The 24,207-nt window shown below is 47.8% G+C and overlaps 1 protein-coding gene across 4 annotated transcripts in view; it reads right to left on the bottom strand.

Annotated features, from left to right (window-relative positions):
• GRIK4 (glutamate ionotropic receptor kainate type subunit 4) overlaps positions 1-24,207 on the bottom strand; it is a 435,808-nt gene that overhangs the window by 173,102 nt on the left and 238,499 nt on the right. For all 4 annotated transcript variants that reach the window (XM_075548795.1, XM_075548797.1, XM_075548798.1 and 1 more), the window contains exon 6: positions 21,455-21,508. In XM_075548795.1, coding sequence (XP_075404910.1) covers positions 21,455-21,508 — 54 coding nt within the window. The remainder of the gene's footprint in view (positions 1-21,454; positions 21,509-24,207) is intronic.

Here is a 24,207-nt window from a genome sequence, read left to right as displayed (position 1 = left end):
TAAAATATAGTAATGTATTGGAATAAAAATTAGTCAGTCACAAAAGGACAAATATTGTTTGAGGCTATTATTATCAAAAGTCAAAAAAAAGGTTTTAATAAAAAAAGAAATATTCTTTGAAGTTTCCAGGATTGGGAAAGGAAAGGGGCAGAAATCACCAACTCAGGGTTGATATAGGTTAATGTGGGAGAAGGGGAAGTAAAGATACAATAAGGAGAAAGCACAAAATGATCAAGGCACAAGAAGATGTGGGAAGAGCACAAGAGTTAAACAGAGCAGAGGAAAATATGATTCCATGCAGTCCTGCAGTAACGGAGGTAACAGTAACCTATGAGTGAATACAGACACACAAACTGAGCAGGGGTGGGAATTCCTACATAAATATTTGCATGTGACATCACTATATGAATATAGGAGAGTATAGAGGGGGCAAAGTTGTAAAAAGCTCTTAGTCATAACCAGACACCTCACATGCTCAAGACCATAGTTCTTTGGGAGCAGCAGAACATAGTAAGACAAGATCCTACATCTTACTTTGGTGAGTAGTGACTAGGGCTGTAAAAGTTTGTAAGCACCATCTAAAGGGAAATTATTGGGCTCTCCCAGTTTAGAGCAAAGAAGAGCGAAGAAGGATATAATTAGTCCAAAAGACTAATGAACCACGTGAGCCCCAGCATCTGGGACCCTGAGGTCAGAATTAGAGGGTGTGCAGTGAGCACTGCCTTGAAAGGGAACACAGTAGGAGGCACTATACAAAGTGGGGGGGGGGGAAATGTAGCACAAGACCAGACTTAGTAATTTGATAGTCTGATGAAATCTCTAAAATTATGGCCCTTGACATGCGTCAGGTCTGGAGTGAAATTTACCCCTCCTCTCATGGCTCAATCTTCTGCCAAATAATAGACAAGTCTATAAGATAAATAATAACACTAGACATGCCTTAGAACAGTGGTCTCAACCTTCCTAATGCCGTGACCGTTTATTACAGTTCAGTTCCTCATGTGATGTTGACCCCAACCATAAAATTATTTTTGTTGCTACTTCATAACTGTAATTTTGCTACTGTTATGAATCATAATGTAAATATCTGATAAGCAGGATATATTTTCATTGTTACAAATTGAACATAACCAGAGCTGAATCTAAAAATACTGATCAGCATCCAGAATTAGTTCCCATGGTACAGATATATACATATTTTTGCAGTTGTTGATGTTTTTATAGTACATGGTTTTACATTTACGCAGTAATTATAATTCATGAAGTGTAATTTTACTTCCAGTACTGCTGCTTTCAACACCATAGCTGCTTTTAGCAGAGTAGCTGCTTTCAACACAGCAGCTGCTTTCTACACAGTAGCTGCTCTCTACACATGTGTGACTGATCTGCGTAAGTACATTATGGTGCCGATCCTGTCACATACACCTGTATTTGTATGGGGTGCATGTGATGGAGTTGGCATGATGATGTTATCACATTGGGTACTCATATGTGGGCAGATCCACCTAGAGATGGATAGAGGAGCGGTGTCTCGGTTCCTAACACCATCAGAAATAAGACCGATGGTCTTAGGTGACCCCTGTGAAAAGGTCATTCGACCCCCAGAGGGGTCTCGACCCACCAGTTGAGAACCGCTGCCTTAGACCACTCAACCATTAGAGAGTAAAAGGTCAACATTTTCCCAGGGCAGAGTTCAGAAAGCAGGAAAGAAGGGGTGGAAACTGGAAACCAGGCAGGGGGTGGGGTGAGCAGTGCTCCATTGTAGAGATTGCAATCAATGACATAAAACACAATGGGGGTGGATTGTTGAACGGAAAACAGATCTGCTCTGTAAACTCTCACCCAACTACCATAAAATGTGAAAAGAAACGAAATAAACTTCATTGAGTTAAGCCAAAAGGAAAAAATAAGAAGGAAAAAAGTTCGATGGAGGAATGGGAAAAGGGATTTACTTCCCAGACAGGAATAAGTGCACAGAGCCCCACAGGAGTCAGGGAACAGGATCAATTCAGGGAGCTGCATGTCTTTCAGTGTGACCTGGGACATAAGAGATGAGGGGAAGGTGAATAGATCAATTCCATCCATCTCAATTTCAAAAGAGGCTTTCCTAGCCATGCTAAGGAGTTTGGTTTTTCTCCTGAGCACTGTGGGGAGGTACAGAGGAGCTTTAAGCAAGAGAGTGATATGATCAGGAATGGTTTTAGAAGGATCTTTACTCTTGGCCAAGATAAAAGCAGCTTTGAAATTCTCCAGAGGAGCTCACCTGTGCGCATAATGGCGGGGGGGGGGGGGGGTAGGGGGGGGGAGGCAGACGTCAAGCTCACCCCTGGGCTGTGAACGTGACACAGACAGGCCGGGGCAAGCCTCTGCTGCTGATTAATTGAGCTGTTGATGCCTTTGACACTGAGTGGAGCCTGATCTAGAGGATGAAGCAGCTAGACTGTTTCATAATAACACCACTTGCTAATCCTAATGGTGCTTGTAATACAAAAGCACTTATAATGTAATAATAATAATAATATGATTTGCCATAACGTCTTTTAGTCTCAGTCTCACTCTGCTTTACAAACATTCATTAAATCCCAGCCACTCTTCTCAGCAGAGCTTATCCGGGCCAGGAGCCTCCTGAGTCATAGCAGTAGGCCTTGGTGCCTCAGTTTCCCCCTCCACTCCAACTGCTAGTCTTTCCTCAGAGGTCATCACCAGGAGCTAAGGATGTGTCCTGTATCCCATAGCAGGCTAGCAGAGAGAACTTGGTGTCTGGTCAACTACATATCATGATGCATTGATTTCCTGCCCCAAGAATCTTAGTTCCTTCTCCCTGGTTCCCTGGCTAGCTCTCCCCTTGCTTACTCTTTACCAGGAGCAGGGAGGAATGTAAAAGAATCAGAATACCCACCTTGTAGTACTCTTAGAAGACAAAGGGTCTTTTTGACTATGTAGTGGGCAGAATTATAAGACAGCCCCCAAATCCATACCCCCATCTCCAGGACGGTGGATGTGAAGAAGTTTACTTCAGTCATGAGGTTACATTCAATGGCCCCCTTTCCATCCACATTGCCACTGTGTTAGAGTAGAACTGCTCTGTACGGTGCTCTGGGCTGTAGTATTTATGGAAGCAGATTGAAGACCTAACCTTGAGGCTAGTTAGACAAACACAAACGTTTGTGCGATCCAAGAACCTCTTTCAACAGCACAGTTGATCTTTGGATATGAAAATTATGTGGGTGGTCCTGGTCTAAGCACCTGAGCCTTTTAAAAGCAGAGTTTCCATTGGCTGCTTGCAGAAGCAGCAGCTAGAGAGATCCCCCAAATGAGAGGTGGTCCACTGTGGGAGATTCTCCAAGGATGGGTAGAGGAGGGACACAGGACAAAGGCCCGAGAGAGGCTTCTTGGAGCTGAGCCGCCAGCCAGAAAGCAGGGCTTATACTTTCAGGACTGGAATCAAATTCAGCCACCGGCAGGAAGGCCCTGGGCTCCACATGAAAGTGGATGTAGCTAGCAGACCCGTAGTTTTCAGTGTGAGCAGAGGTCACACTTTGGACCCACAGGACTGGGAGCTAGTAAGTGCCATCAGCTCCAGCTGCACATTTGGTGGTAATTTGTGACACCGCCACAGAAAATACCACGCAGGTAACTCATAAAGGTCAGTTTGGTCAGAATAAGGTATGCAGGGGCAAGTCAAAGGCAAATTCCCCCGTCCACCTGAAGATTCGTTGATTAGGCAGCCTTGGGCAAGGCTTTCTTTCTCTGTACATCAGGACCGTACCTGGGAGAGTTGGTCAAGGACTGACCATAAAGGACTTAGTGTGTCTGGCACATTGCTGGCACTTGGAACTGGGTACTGACCGTTATGAAAATGGTTGGAGTTTTATGATCAGACTTTCTTGATTGTGGATAATTGAGAATGACTGGGATCACTAGCTGGAAGGGGGGTGGAGCAGATGCATCACTTCCTGAATTAATGGGACTTGAATCTCCAACAAATTTGTGGCAGAGGTCAAAGCTCTATTGAACAGAAGGCCTGGGCAGTCAGACGAAGACTTTCCATTGTGCTTCCAGAGATGTTCAGCAGGAGGAGTCCCCAGAGTCTACTTCTGACTTCAATTTGATTTACTTTATATGCACAGTCTGGTGCACCCAGTCACCAATGCACACAACGTGTGTGTGTGTGTGTGTATGTGTATCAGATCCAAGGAACGCATTTCAATTTGTATTAAATAGATAATACACAAATATCTCAAACTCGGTTCCGGGATCCCCGTGGGACTTGTCTTCACTGTCATGCTGTTTGTCAAACATCAGCAAAGGGGCTGTCTGATAATTGCTTCCTCCGACGCAGGCAGGGTTTTCTCGTCTCCACCAGGGTCTACACACACACCACCACCACCACCACCACCCCCCCCCCCCCGAATGCTGCTTCTGTGCCTATTGATTTTCCTAGCAATACTCAGTCCGCTCTCACCCCCACACTCACTCTGGGGTAGGGAATCAGCGGAACTTGGAAACTCCTGCCTCACCTTTCATAATCAGATCTCTCTAGTGTGGCAGCTGAAGGGGCCAGACTCCTCCACCCAGGCTCTGCGAGGAACCAATGTCTAATGAGCTCATTTCCATTTTCAATGATCCAGCATTCTTGGCTCTTGTGTCTGGTTCTTCTTCCCAGATAATTGACAACAGTGCTTCCTTCCCCCCAACCCTCCTCCTCAGATAATCTGGTAAATCAGCCTCAGCGGAGACTAATTTTTGCTGCAAGACAGAGCAGACGACGGGAGTCAAATGAAGCATCTCCGGTATGGCAGTTCTTGGGGAAGCCTCCCAGGCAGCTCGGGGCAGTGGTGTCGCTGTGGAAAATAGTGCCTGTGGCAATTAGCGTTAAACTGCTGAGTGATTTCTCGAAGCTGGAAACTGTGATTGCTCATTGGTATCACCCAGTCCCCTCAAGTGGCACCGAGGGCCTGTGCCATCCTGCCATACCCTAGCGATGCCTCTGGCTAGGGGTCACCCTTTTGTCCCCGGGAATTACCAAGAGCCTTGAAGCCTTTTCCTCTCCCCCTACCCAACAGGGCTTGGTGACCAGCTAGTATTAGTTAACCAAGAAGGCAGTTGACTGGAAGTTAGAATTGACCAGGCGGTAGTGGGGTTTTGGGATATTAGAACTTGGGTCAAGGGCCATTAAGCTGTCAGTCACCGTTTCCCCAAAGCTAAATGCAAACTGTAATTTTCAGTCAATTCCTCCTGAATCCCCTTCGGAGTCTCCCTGCTATTCATCCTTCGAAATAGTGCCTCCCCCACCCCCACCCCTGGCCCCTTCCCCCAGTAATCTGGTTCAGAGAACGGGTACAACTGGGCTAGGGCTCCAGAGAGCACAGTTTGGGGGATTGGGGAGTCCTGCTGTGCCCTTGTATGCCCAGGAGACATCGGCCACTATCGGCCCAGCCCTCTCTGCAAGCCGGCACCTGGTGGGGCTGCTAGCTGGGCAGCTCAGACAGACACATGGGAGTTTTCACTCCATTACTCTTTTCCTAGTTGCACTAAAAACATATTTATTCACCAAAGTGTACTGTATTATGCAGAGTGGCTCTCCTAACAGGCTCAATAAAAGTGAAATATATGGATTCTCTTAATAATTTTACAATAAACTACACTTTAGAATCAATTGCTCTGGCACCAGAAAGTTGTCCAACTGATGGATTGCAACTGCTGGCTGGCTCTGTGAGTGCGCATGTGTGCAGGTGGGTGGGTGCATGCATGGTGCTGTGTGTGAGAGAAGCTTTCAGTGAAGAGCTGCAAGATATGGAAGAGGCAAACGCATCCTGGGAACTGCAGTCCCAACTGGGTGGGAGGCCAGTATGGAAAGCTTTGGAATGTTCACGCAAAAACTCACTGCCATCGAGTCAATGCCGGCTCATAGCAACCCTACAGGACAGGGTAGAATTACCCCTGAGTTTTCGAGACAGTAGCTCTTTACTGGAGTAGAAAGCCCCGTCTTTCTCCCGAGGAGCAGTTAGTTGGTGGTTTTTAACTGCTGGCTAGTCAGCTGGCAGCCCAGTGAGTAGCCCCTACATCACCAGGTCGCTATGTGCCAGAGGCCTTTGATCAGAAGACTGTGGCCTAAGGATGGACACATTCACCAGGCCATGACTCGAGGTGGGCAAGAGAGAGAAGAAGGGAAATCGCATTTACTGACAGCCTACGAATGAGAATGTTTCCATGGTTTTCACAGGGCTACCAGGTGAGCATGACGAGCCCCACGTTTCCAGAGGAGGACCTGAGACTCCGACAGGGTAAGTCATTGCCACAAAGCTAATGTCCGGCAGGGCCCAGATTCAAATGCAAGACTTCGGTGGTCCCTGGCCTTTGCTACTTTGATGAAGCCAGGCTTCCATCCTCGGGGTTCATAGAGTCACGAGGCTCATGTAACCTCATGTGCCAAGTCACGCATGTAAGGGACAAGGGCTGGCTGTTAGTGCTGCTGAGTCAAATGTCACAGTGACTCTGGAGGACAGAAGAGACCTGCTCCTTAGGGTTTCCAAGGCTGTAAACCTTCCCAGAAGCTGACCGCCTCATCGCTCTCCCGTGGGTCAGCCGACGGATTTGAGCAGCCATGGCCAGCAGCCCACGACTCCGCCCACTGTGCCACCGGAAGCTCCTTTTCCTACACGAGTGAAAAACTAACTAAGGAATGTCTTCCCTTGTCTGACTTAGCTTCCCAGTCCTCCAGACACCACTAGGAATGGGTCTTGTTTGTAACCTTTGTGCCCGCCAGAGTGGCGTTCTTGTTAGAGGCAGGTGGAGGAGCTATGCCACCTGGCCACTCCCAGTCTAAGAAATCATGTAACTGCTCCACTCACTCATCCAACAAATGCTCATTGAGGCCTTCCTACAGGCCAGCCACTGGGCTGCTGGTGGCATTGCCTTCATGAAGCTGGACATCTGGCAAGGAGGTCACATGCAGATGAAGGATGCCCAGCCGGGATGAGTGCCGCGCAGTATAAAACACAGGGAGTGTCAGGGCACACAATGGGGTGTCCAGCAAGGCTTTAGGTGATCTTAGAAAGATGAGCCTATCAAAGAAAGGTGCAACAGGGCGGGGGTGGCGCATTTCCATTTCCTCCTCGACTCAACTGCTTCTTCCTCCATGTTTGCTCTGACTCCCCTTTCTAGAAGGATTTCAGAAGTTTTAATTACATGTGGCTAATCTCTCTGATAACATTTTGGAAACATAAATGCAGGCTCGGATCTATGTGAGAGTAAGATGAACCCAGTGGAGAACGACTGGCTGCAGCTGTCCATCCTAATAAAACCGAGATTGGGGCCCAGAGAGATTGTGTCTGCAGAACTCACTGAGACTTGGATGTTAATTTGGGAATCCCAGGAGCTGTTCAGTGAACAGAAACTGTTTCCAAGGGCCATGTGAGCCTTCTGGTCCCAATAGGGTTATTTCTCCCTCTTCAGGGAACAGTCCCAACCCCAAAGACGATAATTTGTCATGTCCCTAACAGCATGTAAAACGAATCAAGTCCAGAACCGAGACGACGCTCAGCAGTCACCTAGTACAATACATTTACAGATGATGAAAACTCAAGTCCAAAGAGAAGAAAGGACCTACCGAAAGAAACCCGACAGCAGAGCGAAGCGGCTCAGAGCCAAATGCTTGGGTTCATGGTCCGGGTCCACTGCTTGGAAGAAGACACCAACGTTGTCTGCGCCTCAGCTTGTTTGCACATAAAATAGGGATAATATCGTGCCTACTGCTAGAGTTACTGTGAGGCTTAAGCGCGGGAGTAAATGTGAACCGATCATTACAGAGCCTTGCACATAGACAGGATTCAATCGATATCAACTGTCACTATTAGTGTGTGACACAGGTAGTTAGTGACAGGGCTGGATCTAGAAGCCACCGTCGCTTCACTCTAAGTAAGTCTTAGAAGAGGTATAGGGTTGGCTTCCCGAGCTTTGTTCTCTCAATGATGGGGTCTCCTGCCGGTGTTCCCCCTTTCCCCCAGCCCTTCCAACACAGCATGCCAACATGTGATTCTAAGATTCCCCCCGTCTTCAGGCACACCCCTACATACACATGGCAGCCTGCCCTCCAGCCTGTGGTGGTGGTGCTACCAGCCGGGAGCTCTGGTCCTGTGGGGGGCCTGGTGGTCCCAACATCCACCTGAGATATACCTCCTGCAAGACGGGAGCGGGCACCCTGGTGGTCAGCAGACCCCAGAGCCATCCGTCTCCTAGGCCCAATTACTGCCTGTCTTTCACAGCCTCTTTCATGACTTTTGACCCTCATCCTTAAGTCTCAACACTTATCCCCGCCGAGGTGGCAGCTCCCTCCTGTGGCACTGGGCCCATCCATCCTCTCTGACAATAGATTAGGGCGATTTGATCTTTTCTATTAGCCAGTGATTGCAAATCTCCCTGGGTTCATTAGTAGCTGGATAATCCCTCCAGATTTATTAGCTCGATTGGAGCTTCCTCCTTCACCTCTTCCGTTCAGATGGCATAAACCGCCTCTTCTGTCTCAGCGATGGACGGGACTGTGCCCAAAGGCCCTTCATCCTTCAAGCCTCCTCTCCAAAGCCCCATCAATCCTGTGGAGTAGTGGTGTCCCTGGCCAAATCTGGAGGGCAAGTGGAAACCCGAGAATTCCAGCCAGACTGCAAAACAGAGCCCATGCAGAGCCTCCCGAACTTCTCCCCAGGCCTCCCCTAGACATGCCAGCTGAGGCCGTGAGCCAGCAGCTCGCCTGCGCAGTGGACCTTCTTAGGTATGGGGAGTTGACACTCAGCGAGGTTTTCTACTACTCTCCAGTTTGGGGACCAGTTAAGATAAACTCGGAGTGTAAGATGCTAGTTGTCCCTTGAGCATGGAAGGAGGAATGTTGGGCTGGTGGTTTACAAGGTAAAAAACAAAACAAATTAAAAAAGACTAAGCAAAAAGATAGCAAATATTAAAAGAACAATTGCTAGTAGTTCAAGGTCCTTTCGTTGGCCTGTACACCATCCTTTATACTCCCTCGGGCTCCCTCTGCTCTGCTTCCTCCGCTGCTCCATTGCACGCCCCCAGTGTTTGCCTCAGTGTGGCGGGGTCAGCTCAGTCGCCCATCCCCCATTGTGTCTCAGGTGCTGTCCCATGTAGGGCCATGTGTTGGTGCAGGATGTCGTATCTCGTAGTGTGGTCAGCTGAATGGTCCTCTCTGTATGTCGGGCCCTTCTAGCTGGTCTATCGACTTTGGGCTTGGTGGACCCAGGGCTGGTGGTTTATAAGCTAGTAAAGGGGCACAAATGGCTATTGATCACCAGACTCCTCCCTCCCTGGGCACGCAGCTAGAGCTCAGATCCTGGCCTCCTTTGCAGCGAGCCGTGTCCATGTCACTGAGTTCTAGCCAAAGGCACGCGAGTAGGAACCATCCGTGCCATTCACTTCTAGGCTGGACTCATGTTTGCCACCCTCGGGCCTCTGAGAGGGCACATTTATAAAGGAGAAGAATGGCCTTATGAAAAGCTACCCACTGGAAATACGGGGAATCCAGGACAGATGAGCCCCTCAGGAACAGAGGTGATATCGGGAGGGTGGAGGGAGGGTGAGGGACAAACAGGAAACAGATGACAAGGTCTACATGTAACCTTCTTGGAGGACAGACAGCGGAGAACTGGGTGAGGAAGACGTCGAATGGTGTAAGATATGATAAATAATAATTATTTATGAATTATCAAGAGTTTGAGGGGAGTGGGGAGGGAGGAGACAATGAGGAGCTGATGCCAGGGGCTCAGGTGGAGAGTCGGTGTTTTGAGAATGATGATGGCAGCATATGTACAAATATGCTGGACACAAATGATGTATGTATGGATTGTAAAAAGAGTTGTATGAGCCCCTAATAAAATGATTATTAAAAAAAGCTACCCACTGATCAGGCACATCGTTTGGGGAGTTCTGTTATGTTGTAAGGAGCCCTAGTGGCACAATTGGGCTGCTAACTGCAAGGTGGGTGGTTCAAACCTCCCAGCTGCTCCAGAGGAGAAAGATGAGACTGCTGCTCCCAGGAAGATGGCCAGCCTTGGACACCCTGCAGAGCAGTGTTACTCTGTCCTGCAGGTATGCCGTGTGTCAGGACCGACTCAGCAAGAGGGGGCTATTGTGTCATGTCATGAGATCTGGGCGGAGCAGCTAGCATTCCTTGCCAAGTGCAAACAGTGCCATCAACAGCCGATACTTTACACAAAGACGGTTTAAGATGGACACTATTATTATTTAAAATTTACACATGAGATAATTGAGGATCCAAGGGTCTCAGGGCTACCCAGCTAGTAAGTTCCTGAGCTGGGGGCTGTTCACCAGATCTGATGGATGAGAAGGATTGAGTTTTTAGACGTGGGGCTACATTCTCTGAACAAAAACCCTTTGTGTTGTCAGGACTTTCAAAATTAGCCACCTGGACTTACTTGTTTCCACTGGAAAATTGTAAATAGAAAATACGGTGGGACACTCCATCAATTGTTCATATGCAAGTTCAGATTGACGCTGAAGAAAATTAAAACAAGCCCACAAGAGCCAAAGTACCACCTTGAGTCTGTCCCACGTGAATTTAGAGATAGACTTGACACACTGAACAGGAATGTCGGAGGACCAGATGAGTGATGGGGGGCCATCAAGAACGGCGTACATGAAGAAAGTCAAAGTCATTACAAAGACAGGAAAGTGATTTCTCCACTAGACCTTAGATGCACAACACTCGTGAAGCCCCACGCCTTCCTCCCCTCCCGCTGGGTCTGTAGCTGCCATGGCGTCGTCCAGGCAGAGGGGCCTGCAGCAATGGTGGCCTCTGCAGGGTGGTAGCCGCACCAAGCTAAGCAGTGGCAACCCCCAGGGGCTTAAGCCATGGCACTGCTCACGACACTCAGCAGCAGCCTTACGGTAATTGACAAGGGCGCATTCGCATCAAGCACATTTCTTCATGCCAGCAAAGCCCCAAACGTGGCTCAGATGAGCTTCCTGAGCAGTGGGGCATTCAGGGACTTGATGTTCCCCTTTACCGCCCGAGTAGGGGGGTGGGACCCTAAGAAAGCCTATATTTCTGAGATGATTGCCTGGAGGTGGCCGAGCACTTCAGGGTTCTCCAGGGACAAAGCTAAACCAGGCACCTCAGAAGGGTTGGCTGTGGGTGGCTTGGTCAATGCCAAAGACAAGGAGGTTGCCTTACCTGGGAAAGAATGGATCTAAAAGATGTTTGCTTCAATGCCCTATTTAGTCTATATGACCTGGAAGTCATGTCAGGAAAGCTTCTGGCCACATTGAATGGCACCTGGGATCTCGTTGACTCCCTAGGAGATTAATGAGAAACTCCCCAGCCCTGAGAGTGAACCCACTCAGGCTTCTCCCAGAAAGTTTACCACACACTGATCAGGCGCCCCCTGTACCCTCCTGGAGCCTCTTCCCCATTCTCCAGGGGCTCTGGCGGCCACTGGAGACCATCCCCTGGCAGTGAAGTGGATCTTTTGGGGGAGAGAGCAGAAGGCCCTCTTCCTGACCATCCCCTGGCAGTGAAGTGGATCTTTTTGGGGAGAGAGCAGAAGGCCCTCTTCCTTTCATTACAGTGGTTCCTTGGTGCCTGAAGAAAGAGCTGCTCCCTCAGGTAATGGCAGTGACCTTACCCTACCTTCAGCCTCCCCAGCACAGTCCCTCCATCTCCCGGGACTCTGCACATTAGAGGGTTCTGTTCCCACCTGCACTCAGTGACTGCTTGCCCCAAAGTTTCTGCCCCCCGTTCTCCCACCCCGAGGGAAAATGGTAACAGCAAAAGTAAAGGGAGAGAAATTGGATAAGAAGTTGAAAATAACAAACCAACAACAAACAAACCTAGGACAGAACAAGATGGCAGCCACTAAATACTACCAGAAAAAGAGAGCGCACCAGGAGGCCTTTGCTAGCAAGTGTGACAAGCTAGACAAGAAGAATGAGCCCAGGGAGGTGAGTACAGACCCCCTGGCCCAGCAGATCCAGCGTCTGAAAGACGTGATGGAAAAGTTGGGCAAGGCTGGAGAGGAGAAAAGGCCAGGGCAGCCAGGAGGTGGGAATGTACATGGGTTTGCTCAGAAGATGGGTTGTGATAAATTATTTTGTAGTCAAAGTTAAAAAAAAACACAAATAAATCAGGAAGAAAAGAGCAAGGTGGATGTCCGAAGAGACCCTGAAACGCGCTCTTGAACATCGAGTTGCTAAAGTGAGTGGAAGAAATGAAGTATAAAAGCCAAGGCCAACATTTCAAAGGGCAGCTCCGGAAGACACAGGCAAGCCGTATGAGGAAATATCCAAAGACCTGGAGTTGGGAAACGAGAAGGGAAACATGCTTGGCATTTCCCAAGCTGAACACGCAGAAGTCCCTGAAGCCTCAGGTTGCAAATCAAAGGGGTCTGCGGGGAAAGGCCTACCACTTGTCTGCCATGGTTCCGAAGGAGAAGAGCTGTCGTCTCAAAGTACAGTTGACAATCATGACATGGAGGGAGGAAAGCCTTCAGGACCTGCATTTGCTGACTTGGCAAAACTTAACGTGAGACTAACCAGCTGCAGCCACCTAGTAATAATGGGAATGTGGAAATGTGTGAAGTATGAATCTAGAAAATTAGAAGTCCTCCTAAATGAAACGGAATGCCTGAAAGTCTAAATAAATAAGCAGTCTCAATTCCCTGTCATCAAAGCGATTCTGATGCATAGAGCACTATCAGAGTCGAACTGCCCCTGTGGGTTTCTCAGACGATGACTCTTTACAGGAGCAGAAAGCCTCATCCTTCTTCCACAGAGTGTTTAGTGGTTCTGAACTGCCGACCTTGCAGTTAGCAGCCCAATTCGTAACCACTGCACCACCAGGGTGAACTGAAATGAACTGCTATTTTGAATCCGATAATAATATGGTTCACTATGCCGTGAAAGGCAAATGAAAGAGGAATTGCATCCTATTTATCATCAAAAAGGCTGCTTATAATTAATAATATCAATATGCATACAAGGAAGTCCAGTTAATGTAACAATGTTCCAAATTTTCACACTAACCACTAAAGCTAGGGATGAAGAAATTGAAAAATTCGAACAACTTCTTTAGTGTTAAAATAATCAAACATGAAATCATGATGCATCGATGATTATTGGAAAAGGAAATGCAAAAGCTGTAAACAACGAGGAAGGAACCGTCTGGGAATATGGCCTTGTTGAGAGACATGAGGCTGGAGATTGCATCAGGGACTTTTGCAAGACCGATCACTTCTTCATTGAAAATGCCCTTTTCCCCAACAAGACACATGGTGACTGTGCCAATGGATCTCACCAGACAGAATACACAGGACAAATTGATGACAACTATGGAAAGAGAAGATGGAGGAGCTTAATATCAGAAGCCAAAATACGGTCATCGCAACTGCTCATAAGTAAGTTCAGGATATGGGAAAAGAAAATTAAAAGAAGACTGTGAGAGTCAGAATCTAACCTTGAGTCTCTCCCACCTGAATTCTGAGAACAGATTGAAGAGAGTGAACTCACAGAACACGCATGACAGGTGACCAGATAAGGTGTGTGACGACATGAAAAAAAATCATACATGAAGAAAGCAAAAGGTCAATTAAAAGACAAAAAAGTAGATGTCAGATGAGACTCTAAAATTTGCTCTTCACCATGGAGTAGTTGTCGCAATGGTAAAGTGAAAGAACTGAGTAGAAAAAGTAGCTCCAAAAGACAAAGTATCAGAGTAAAACGTGCAAAGACTTGGGAGTTCGAAAATAAAAAGGAAGAATGTGCTCAGTGTATCTCAAGCTGAAAGAACTGAAGAAAAATTCAAGCCTTGAGTTGCAATATTGGAAGATTCTATGGACAAAAAAAAAAGAATGATGTAGGAGGCATCAACAAAAAGATGGAAGGAATACACAGAGTCACTACACCAAAAAGAACTGGTCAACATTCAACCATTTCATGAGGTAGCATCTGGTCAAGAACTGATGGTACTGAAAGAAGTCCAACTTGCACTGAAGGCATGAGCCCAAACGACGGCTCCGGGAAAAATGAAAGTCAATGGGAAGATTTCAACAAGCTGAAGCAGCACTGGAAGCACTCAGTGGTGTATGCCAAGAAAGCTGAACGAAATTTGGCCAACCAACTGGAAGAGATTAATATTGATACCCACTCCAAAGAAATGCAAAAATTATCCAACAACATAATTAATAGCACGTGCAAGTAAAATGTTGCTGAAGATCATCCAACAAATGTCTGCAGCAGTACAGTGACAGGGCGATGCCAGAAATTCAAGCCGGATTGAGCAGAGGTTGTGGCACGAGGGATACCATTGCTGATGTCAGATGGATTGGGGCTGAAAGTACCAGAACGATCTTTACTTGTGTTCCATCGACTGTGTAAGGGCATTGGACTGTGTGGAGCACAACAAATTATGGATAGCACTGCGAAGAATGGAAATCCCAGACTTCTGTACTGTGCTCATGCAGAACCTGCACCTGGAACAAAAGGCACATGTCGGAACGGAGCAAGGGGACACTGAGTGCTTTACAATCAGGAAAGGGGTGGATTGTATTCTTTCACAATACTTAATGTGCATGCTGGGTAGGTAATTCAAGAAGTGTCTTGAGATGGACAGACACAGTGGCTGCCACAATGCACTCAAATGTAACAATGGTGAGGATGGTGCAGGACTGGGCACGGTTGTGTTCTGTTTTGTTTATTTTTTACCAGTTTTGTTGGCACATAATTCATGTATCATACAATTCAACAGTTCAGTCACATCAAGAGAGTTACACAATCATCACCACCAGCAGTTTTAGAACATTTTCTTCATTCTTGTCCCCAACATCTCCTGCCATGCCCCTATTGGTTTACCTATCTTGGATTTCGTATGCAGGAAAACAATAAAAAATGAGACTAGCAGCAATAACAAAGTAAGACAGATAAAAGCCTCATTGTTCTGCTGCACCTAGGGCTGTCCTGAGTCAGAATGGACCGGACAGCAATTGCAAGAACAACCACAATAGATAAGAAGAAACACCTGGGTAAAAATAGTCAGCCTCCAGGTTTCTTATGCATCTAGATCTTTTGGGACTTTGTACATTAATTTTCTTTTTTTGCTCCCATTTGTTCATTGTCGGGGGCATAATACACTTTGACCTAGACTTCTGACTCCAACTTTGGTTAGCCCTCAAGTATTGTTTCTTACTGGCTCCTGTCTATGTACCTGACCTCCAACCAAACATACGTCCTGGTTCTTCATTGACATGGCAAGTTCTTGTGGTTTGGATCTGAGGAGCTGATCCTCTTTCCCTGAGCCCCCACCAAAATCAGGTGCCTCCAGAGGCCCGTTCCCACCAGTCGATGGGAGATTTCCTCTGCTGGGAGTGATCCCTGACCCATAACGAAGCAGAAACAGCTATTTCACTGATCGCATCTCAGACATGAGTCTAAACTCTGACCTCACGTCCCTTTTGGAAGCAGATATATAAATAAAAGGCATGGATATCAATTCATAATTTGCTAAGACCGTGTGCCTTCAACATCCATAAACGTATCCCTGGCCTCTTCCTCTGTTCTACACAGGCCCTGTTCCTGTTCACCGGTTTCTCTCCAGTGCCTGATACCTCACTGCCTGCATATCTATTCTGGCCGCTGGACCCACAGGCGTTGGCTCTGCCCTTTAAAAACAGCATGGCCCTCCTAACCTGGTCCCAGTGGTTTGTGGCCTATGACCTCTCTTTGGGTCAGCCACCTCGATCACCCATGTCCCAAGTGGCAGGCACACTCTCCCTGCTGGCCAGACTCTGACCTAGAAAGCAAGTGGGTAGCTCTCAAGTCAAGTGATTTGGTGGCTTAGGAGTGTGATGCACGATGAATATTCTTGTCCCAATTCTGGTGACATGTAATCAACTGATCAAATCCAGAGCAGTCAATCTAATTCATTTATTATAGATGCTCTAAGTCAATTGCTTTTCTTAATGCTTGGATGAGACTCGCAGTATGGGGACCTGATCAATTGCTCAGTAATTACTGATATAAATTGACCCTACGATGGTCAGCTTAGTCACGTACAATTACGGAGCTGCCGCCTTCCATTCCTTCCCTGGGAATAAATAAAAAGGCAACTTTGGAGTCGCCTTTACAGCCCACTAGAGCCTGTGTCACAAAATAAGCACCTCCCATTCTTTCTGATGCATAAGGATGCATAAATAGGACTTCTTAAAACAGTACCTTCCTTTCCTCCACTGTTACTGTGAGCGTCACATGCACTACCTCAGGAAGCATGCGTTATTCGTGTCCACTTGTGGGTGAGCTCACTGGGACTCAGAAAGAGCAAGCAACTTGCACAGGGGCACACAGCTGGCAGTCAGTCAAATGAGAACTTCAAGTCAGGTTTCCCGCATGCCAGGGCCCGTGTCTTCCCAGCCCACTGTGCTGGCTCTCAGACGGCTGCTGTGAGCTCCTGCTACATCCACGGGGCAGCCTTCCAGGAGATGAGACATGATGAGGTTCATTGCGGAACTCAGAAAAATAAAAACTATAGTCTGGGTGGAGCTGGGAAGGGGCTGGGGAAAGACAGGTAACTTTCGATCCTCTCACTCTGGCCGGAGTGAGTCTCTACCTGCAACTGGAGCAGCAGGAGGAATGGGTCTGATAACAGTTTCTCCATTCTTAGCCTAGGTCTAGACCTTCTAGAATAGCCTAAGCATTAATGAGAAGCTTCCAGAACATTATCTCACTAATTTTCACAATGGCAGCGTGTCTTCTTCCTCGACTATTATTCAACCTGCATCATTGATAGGGTTACGTTTCTGATTTCTCCTTGCGAACTTACACACTCTGTGAGCCCTGTTCATTCCAAGTTCAAAGAACTCTCCAACTAAGGGGCACTCTCAGAGCTCATCTCCTTCCGTGTCTGCTGAGCAGCAGGGAAAGCTGTTCGAAAATTGCAAGGGCCATTGTCACACAGAAACACAAATGGCCCCTTTATAGAATATAATACGTACCATTTACCTAATATGACACATAACACATACAATGCCTTAGGAACAGATCGTCCTTTCTAGAAAGCATGTTCACTTCTGGGATTTGGTTAGTCCTTCCGACAACCTCTAAGAGCTCTCGTTTTAAAAGGGAGAAAAATGGGGGGCTCAGAGATTAAGTCAGATCCATCCAGCGTGGTGAGAAGAAAGCCAAGTGGAGACGCGAACCCTGGGCTCCCGACTTTGCTGGTCAGTGCTTTTCTCACCAGGTAACATGGGAGCCTGGCTATTATTTCTGGGATGGGGGCATTTGGTTGCTGCTGCCTTCTTCAACGTATTCCAAACCCAGCACCTCTACCTTATTCTGGCATCTGCTCTGGGGCTTCCTATTCCAAACAACTTGCTTCCTTTCATCTGTGAAGGCACCCCTGTGGCTCCTTGTAAGGTCCCCAACTGGATGCCCCCCGCCCCCACCTGCCTCCTCTCAAGATATCCCTACTAACCAGGAGAGCCCCTGGCAGGCTGGAACAATGCAGGCAGCCTCAGGCCTGCCTCTCCCCTTCCCGCGTGGCATCCCAGGCTCCCCAGATGGAACACCACTGCAGTTGAATCTCTTTTTATTCTGCCAATTCACCGAGGCTCCCCCAGATGGCTCCTCACTTGAAGCAAATACATTGGTGTAGCTCTGGGGGTCACCCAGTACCTTTTCTCCTTGTTTGCAAGTCGGTGCTCTGATGGACAGTGGCAGTGTTAGGTATGAAAAAGAAGTAAGCCAATGAAGGTGTTCCTTCAGTTTTACGCTGTGAGGGGGAGTGACCCATAGGAGGTACAAGGGGGCTTCTGGGTGCTGGCAATGTTCGAGTTCTGGATCCGCATGCTGCTCACTCGGGCTTGGTGCTTGGCAAACGCGCATTGGGCTGTGCACAGATAGGCTGTGTGCTCTTCTGTACGCATGTCAGATTGCCATACGAAGCCAACAGTGGACTGGCAGTTCCGCAGCAGTGGCAAACTAGCCATCTGCATACAAGTTCAGTGACAGCTGCTGCGGCGAGATGGCAGCTTTCTTGCTCCCCTGTGTTGGAGAGGCTGGAGACACTGGCTTACTCTAAGGCAGCAGTACTCAACCTGGGGGTCTCGACCTCGTTGGGGGTTGAAGGACCTTTTCACAGGGGTCGCCCGATTGATAACAGCAAAATGACAGTGATGAAGTAGCAACAAAAATAATGTTAGGGTTGGGGGGGTCACCACAACATGAGGAACTGTGTGAAAGGGTCGCAGCCTGAGGAAGGTGGAGCACCGCTGCTCTAAGGCAGAGAGCCCCAAACTTATTTGGCCTACTGCCCCTTGTCAGAAAAAAGAAACCAAAAAACGGTCAGCATCCACTAGCTCCCGCCCTGAGTAGAAACATATGTACTATACATAGCCCACACTCTAGGAGAAAGTGTAGGCGTCTGCATTTGCAGCCCCCCTGGGTCATTCTAGTGCCCCCTAGGGACCAGTATCACCCACTTTGGCAAACACTGCTCTAAGGTCTCTTCCAATACCGAGCAAAGGGCTGTAGGCAACTTCCAGGTGAACAACCCTCCAGCAGCCCAAGGGAAGCTAGGGTTGAAAAGGAACAGGCTCCAATCCAACCCGACTCTTTGGCAGTCTCCCTAAAGCAGGGGTGTGGGACGCCAGCCCCATGGACCTTATAAGGCCCACAGCCCATCAGTACCAGCTAACATCTCACATCTCACTAAAGCAGCTGTTCTCAACCTTCCCAGTCCAGAGACCCTTGAATAAACTTCCTACTGCCGCCACCCTCTAATACACTTCCACGTGTTGTGGTGACCCCAACCATAAAATTATTTTCGTTGCTACTTCATCACTGTCATTTTGCAACTGTTATGAATTGGGCAACCCTGGGAAAGGGTCGTTTGACTCCCAAAGGGGTGGCGACCCACAGGTTGAGAACCGCTGCACTAAAGGGAAGCAGTTTACGTTAGCACATTAGGGACTCGGGGACCAGGTCTCCAGAAATAGACTCTCAGTATCTAAATCGGAGTGGGGAACCTTCTCACGCCGAGGCCATATGGATATTTATAACATTCATCACGGGTCACACTGGTCAAACATGTCCTTAATTCGCCCCTAGTGTGATGTGCTTACAGGACATTTCTGGAGACCTGGTCCCTAAGTCCCTAAATCCACACATATAAAAAACCCAACCCAACCCAATGCTGTAGTCCATTTCAACTCGTAGCAACCCTATCGTTGAGACCACAAATCTTTACAAGATCAAGCAGCCTCATCTTTGTCCCTCAGAGCGGCTGAAGGGTTTGAACCTCTGGCCTTGCAGCTAGCAAACCACAGCACCACCAGGGCTCCCAATCCAGAGAGGGAGACCACAGAATCTCCTAAGTGGCCCCACCAAGAAGCCTTAACTTCTGCTCAAGCCTGCTCTGAATTCAACAAAGCTCCGACTCCCTCTAATTAGGCTCTCCTCGAAGCAAGAGGAAAATAGATAAATGACGGAGCTGCACACATTCTTGAAGCAGTCTATACAGTTCCAGCCTCTCACTGTCTTCTGGACCTGTCACAGCAAGCCTGAGGAACTGTTGTTCTCTTTGCTAGAATGCCCTTCCCTTCCTTGTGTTTGAAAGTAAAAAGAGACAAAATCCTTTGGGGACATAGCTGAAAAGTCCCCTGCTCGGTAACATCTGTTGACTTGTTTCCTGCTCCAGGCTGAGCAGTGAGCTTCTCCTCCACGCTCTAGCATCTCGAGCACATTGGAGACTCGGCTCACAGAGAATTTGCCACTTTGCACTATGAGAAGTGCTTTATGTTTCCCAAGGCAGGCGGGGCTGGGTGGTTGTTTTCCCTCCACAGTGTAATCCTTGATGCCTGGCCTGGTGCCTGTTAACAGGTGGTGCTGGAAAGCAGGTTTGGATCAATGGGCATCCTGCTGACATGATATAATGAACTTGGTACCTCCTGCATTTATAAAACAAAAATGACTCTGAGCAATTCTTCCAAACAGCACTCCATGTACTAGGCCAAAGCTGGAAGCATGCACAATGTTGCTCCATACGTCGATGGTTAGCAAACTATGGTACATCCGTGCGATGGAATGCTATGTAGCTACCGGGGGAAAAAAAAAGAACCTGCTGAAACAAAGAACTTGGGCCAATCTCAGGGGTATGAGGCTGTTATAGAAAGCAAATCTCAAAAGGTCACATACTGTGTACGTCCATTTATACAGCATTCTCGAAATGACAAAGTTATAGAAACAAAATCGTGGTTTCCAGGAATTGGGGGGACATGTCAGTATACATGGCCCGAGGAAGACCTTTACGGTGGTGGGCTGGTTCCATATCTAGACTGCAGAGTAGCTAGAGAGGACAGACTTGCAGTCCTGGTTTAGCAGTGTGCTATCACAATAGGAAGGAGCCCTGGTGGTGTGGTGGTTATGCATAGGGCTGCTACCCTCAAGGTTGGCAGTTCAAAAGCACCCGCCGCTCCTTGACAGAAAGACAGGATTTCCACTTCTATAAAGAGTTGGAGTCTCAGAAACCTGCAGGGGCAGTTCCACTCCATCCTATGGGGAGGAAGTGAGTCCGTACCTATTGGATGGCCGTGAGTCTGTTTTGGGTTTATCACTGTAGAAGATGCTGGGGAAAGCTACGGGTCAGGCACATGAGATCTCTCTATGCTATCTCTGTGACTTCCTATGAACCTATATTTATTTCAAAGTCAAATAAAAAAATCTCTGAGCTCCTTCCTACTCTACAAATGGGTGTATATGATTCTGAAGAAACCTTTTCATTTCTTAATGATTTATAGTTTACAAAATGCTCCCAGGCTGATCAAACCATGTCATTTCAATTTCACAAGAATCTCATAAAGTAGCTGATCTTATGCCCATTTCAGAGGTAAAGAAACCAAGGCTCAGGGCTTTCTCATAGGTCACACATCTGCATCTGGCAAAGCTTAGGGCTCAATCTGGCTTCGCAATAATGTCTACAGACTTTAGCTTTCTCATCAGAAAAATCAAGAATTTCGCTAAGATGGCCAAATTCATCTACAGATGGATTTTTTGTGCTTTTGCAGGCGTGCCTTTCTTGCGCCTGCATTACTATCAGGATACGGTGACAGAATTTGGAAACTAAACTGCAGTTAGGTCACGGACCTCCAGAGGTGGCTCACCTTGCTCGGGCGCCACAGCCAAGAAAACTGAGGGCCATGAAGCTGGGGATGTGGAATGGGGGTTCCCTTCCAACAGCTCCATTCCCCAAGACTAAGAACTGTTGGGGGCGAGTTGCAGAAGCCTCCTGGATCTCCATGCCGGCCACCGCCATCACTCACTTCTGCCCTTCTGCTTCTATCTCCCCACCTCCCCATCTCCTGGGTTTCCTTCCGTCACAAGCCACCGACTCTAATGACGGACACCCTCCATGCCAAGGAGGTGAGCTGTGAATAGGTCTTACCAGGTTAGTGAAGATGTATGTGTAATAGGCCGACACCATCCCTAGTTCAGCTGCCTGCAGAGGAAAGAGAAGGATATTAGAGAAGAAATCAAAAACCCACTTGAAGTTAATGAGCAACGAGGAGTCTAAGTGTCTGCAACATGTTGGGTCTACTGCTGCGCATCATGCAGAGTAGCATGTCTTGAAGGAGCCTCATGCTGCCCTTGATCTTGGAGGATGAGGAACAGAAACACTGGCCTCAAGAGCAGGGCCTCTACCTCCACCCACCCCCACTTCTGCGGTAACCCTCCTGAGAGCTGATCGTCTCACACGTGCACAGCACACTCTCATGGACAGCTCTAGATTTTGGAGAGGGAGCCAAAACCACTTGAAGGGAAGGGAATTCAATAGTAAAACTGGCGACATAATCTTAAACACCTTCACAGCGATTGCTTGGTGTCTTAAGAGTTTGCAAGCGGCCATCCAAGGCACAGCAATCGGTCGGTCTCTGTTGGCTTGAAGTCATAGAGGAAGAAGGAGCAGTCCGAGAGAAGGAGGACTTGAAATGCGTGGCTAATTGCCTCCATGAACAACTGCCTCCTTCACTACGAGACCAGAAAACCTGGATGGTGCCCGGCTAACACTGCTGAATGTTTTCATCCAATGTCTATAGAAGAATTATGATCAAAAGGGGGACCATACAGAACAGAATTCCACATTTTCATGACTTCAGAGTTCCTGGAACCATGAAGGTTGGATGAACCCTTAAACCATTGCCTTGAGATCAGCTTGAAACTTTAAACCAGTAAGTAATATCCTCTGAAGTCTTCTTAAAATCAAATATGAGTCTAGCTTACTGGTGAAAAATACCTGCCTTAAACATCCAGCTCTTTTAAGCAGCATTTCTATGTGATGAAATTGACAGCAACTGGAAATAGCATAGAGAAACTTTTTTTGGGGGGGAGGAGGGCAATGGATTTATGTTCCTGGTGTGGGCAGGGGCAGTGAGGACTCATGAGAGGAGGATGGAATGGTTTCAGAACTTGAAGAATGTAATCAGTGTCATTAAATGGCACATGTGGAAACTATAGGATTTGTGTGTTTTGCTGTGTATACATATTAACAAAATTAAAACAAAAACAGAAAACTCCACAACCACTAGTAAAAATGACTAACACTTGCCTGCTTGTTAGTAATGTGCACAACTAAAGCATTTTCTCTGGGTCAGTTATTTTTTTCCTAGTATAGAGCTGAGAAAACCAACATGCAAAACAGCAAACTAACTTGGGAAGGATCATGTCTTTTGTTTTGCTTTTTTTTTTTTTTGAGGATCATGTCTTGTGAATGGTCAAGATGAAATCAGGCCAGGGAATTATGGTACTTTTAACCCAGCCATACTGCCCCTTGAGGCCCAGGACATCGATGAAACTAACCAACACCATTCTCCTCCGGCCTGTGACACAGCTCAGAGAGTCTGCAGGTGGGAGGCAATTCCCAAATGAACTCCACCCCTTTCTTGATCATTCAAGGAAGCTGTTGGGTGCTGGAGACGCCCGAGAGTGTGCTTGGGTCTGTGGCAATGGGGGAGGGAAGTGGCTCATTTGCAAGCGTGGGCCCTTTATTAGTAGGAAGCAGCAAGTTGCTTGTGACAGACCTCACATTTGACCAGAGCACACCAATGTGTCATTGTCCCTCAGTTCAGAATTGCTACTTCAGAGCCATCTCCTGTTTGTCTGATCTTTATTCCCATCGTCAACACCCCTAAGCAACCTTCTCTGTCAGTGGGCCCGACTTTGAGTGTGACAGTGCTGGAGAAACGGACAGAAGATCAGGTGAATCATGAGGCCGGCTCGCCCAGAACCCTCATCCCTTCTGACAATCTGTTAGATTTTCATACTGCCCGCTGTAGCCCCAGGCCACTGGGAAACCATTTTTGTCAAGACTACTGAGGTACACGGGACAGAAACAAGTCCAGAGATGATTACATTTGCGTTACATCATCTTTATCTTTAACTCAAATCGCATTTGAGTGTTCTCACAGGAATCCACACACTTTCCTAGCAGGACATGCTGGGGGCAGAGACACTGCCATGATTTGAACAGGAAACAGAAGTACAGAAGGGCTGTGTGCACGGGCAAGGCCGCACTGGGGTCCACAGTGGGGCTCAGCCGCCCTCCTTTCTCAGGCCTCTTCCTCCCAGGAAAGCGACATTTCTCTGCCCTTCCAAGAGGACAGTGTGGCTTGATGAGCCCTTCCCTCCCGCATGTAGACACCCACGCTGTACACATGATAGCACTCTTGCCGCCCATTCTGGCCAGTGAGCCCACTGGTTACAGGAGAGGGCTAGGCTGAGGCCTGGAGCTGGGCAAGGAAGGCACAGTCAGATGGCTAAAGCCCATTTTGTGAGATCTGCTGTCCTAAAGATAAAAGACAAGAGAGCCTTGGATTTTAAGACCTGAATTCTGGGTAAACATGGAGTTCGTTCCTGGAACAGCCGTTCAATAAAGTAGGGGATTACTCTGCAAATCCTCCCGAAATCAAGAGAGAGCAGAGAGCTGCCAAGCTCCGCGGGCCAGGCTCACACGTGCATAACCCGAGTCTCCCAGAAGCTCCGTGTGCTGTCTGCTCACACTGACTTCCCACACTAAGTCCATCCTCCCCAGGCCCCTGAAAGGCTCTGCTGGAAGCAACCCCCATGCCAGGAGGAGTCCATGGTTCCAGGGAAGCATGAGATTGAGTCCGGGCCTGACGGGCGCCTGCAAGTCTGGGGCAG

This window comes from Tenrec ecaudatus, chromosome 4, assembly GCF_050624435.1.
Source record: "Tenrec ecaudatus isolate mTenEca1 chromosome 4, mTenEca1.hap1, whole genome shotgun sequence".
Taxonomy (NCBI): Eukaryota; Metazoa; Chordata; class Mammalia; order Afrosoricida; family Tenrecidae; genus Tenrec; species Tenrec ecaudatus.
This window is presented reverse-complemented; position numbering and strand designations above follow the sequence as displayed.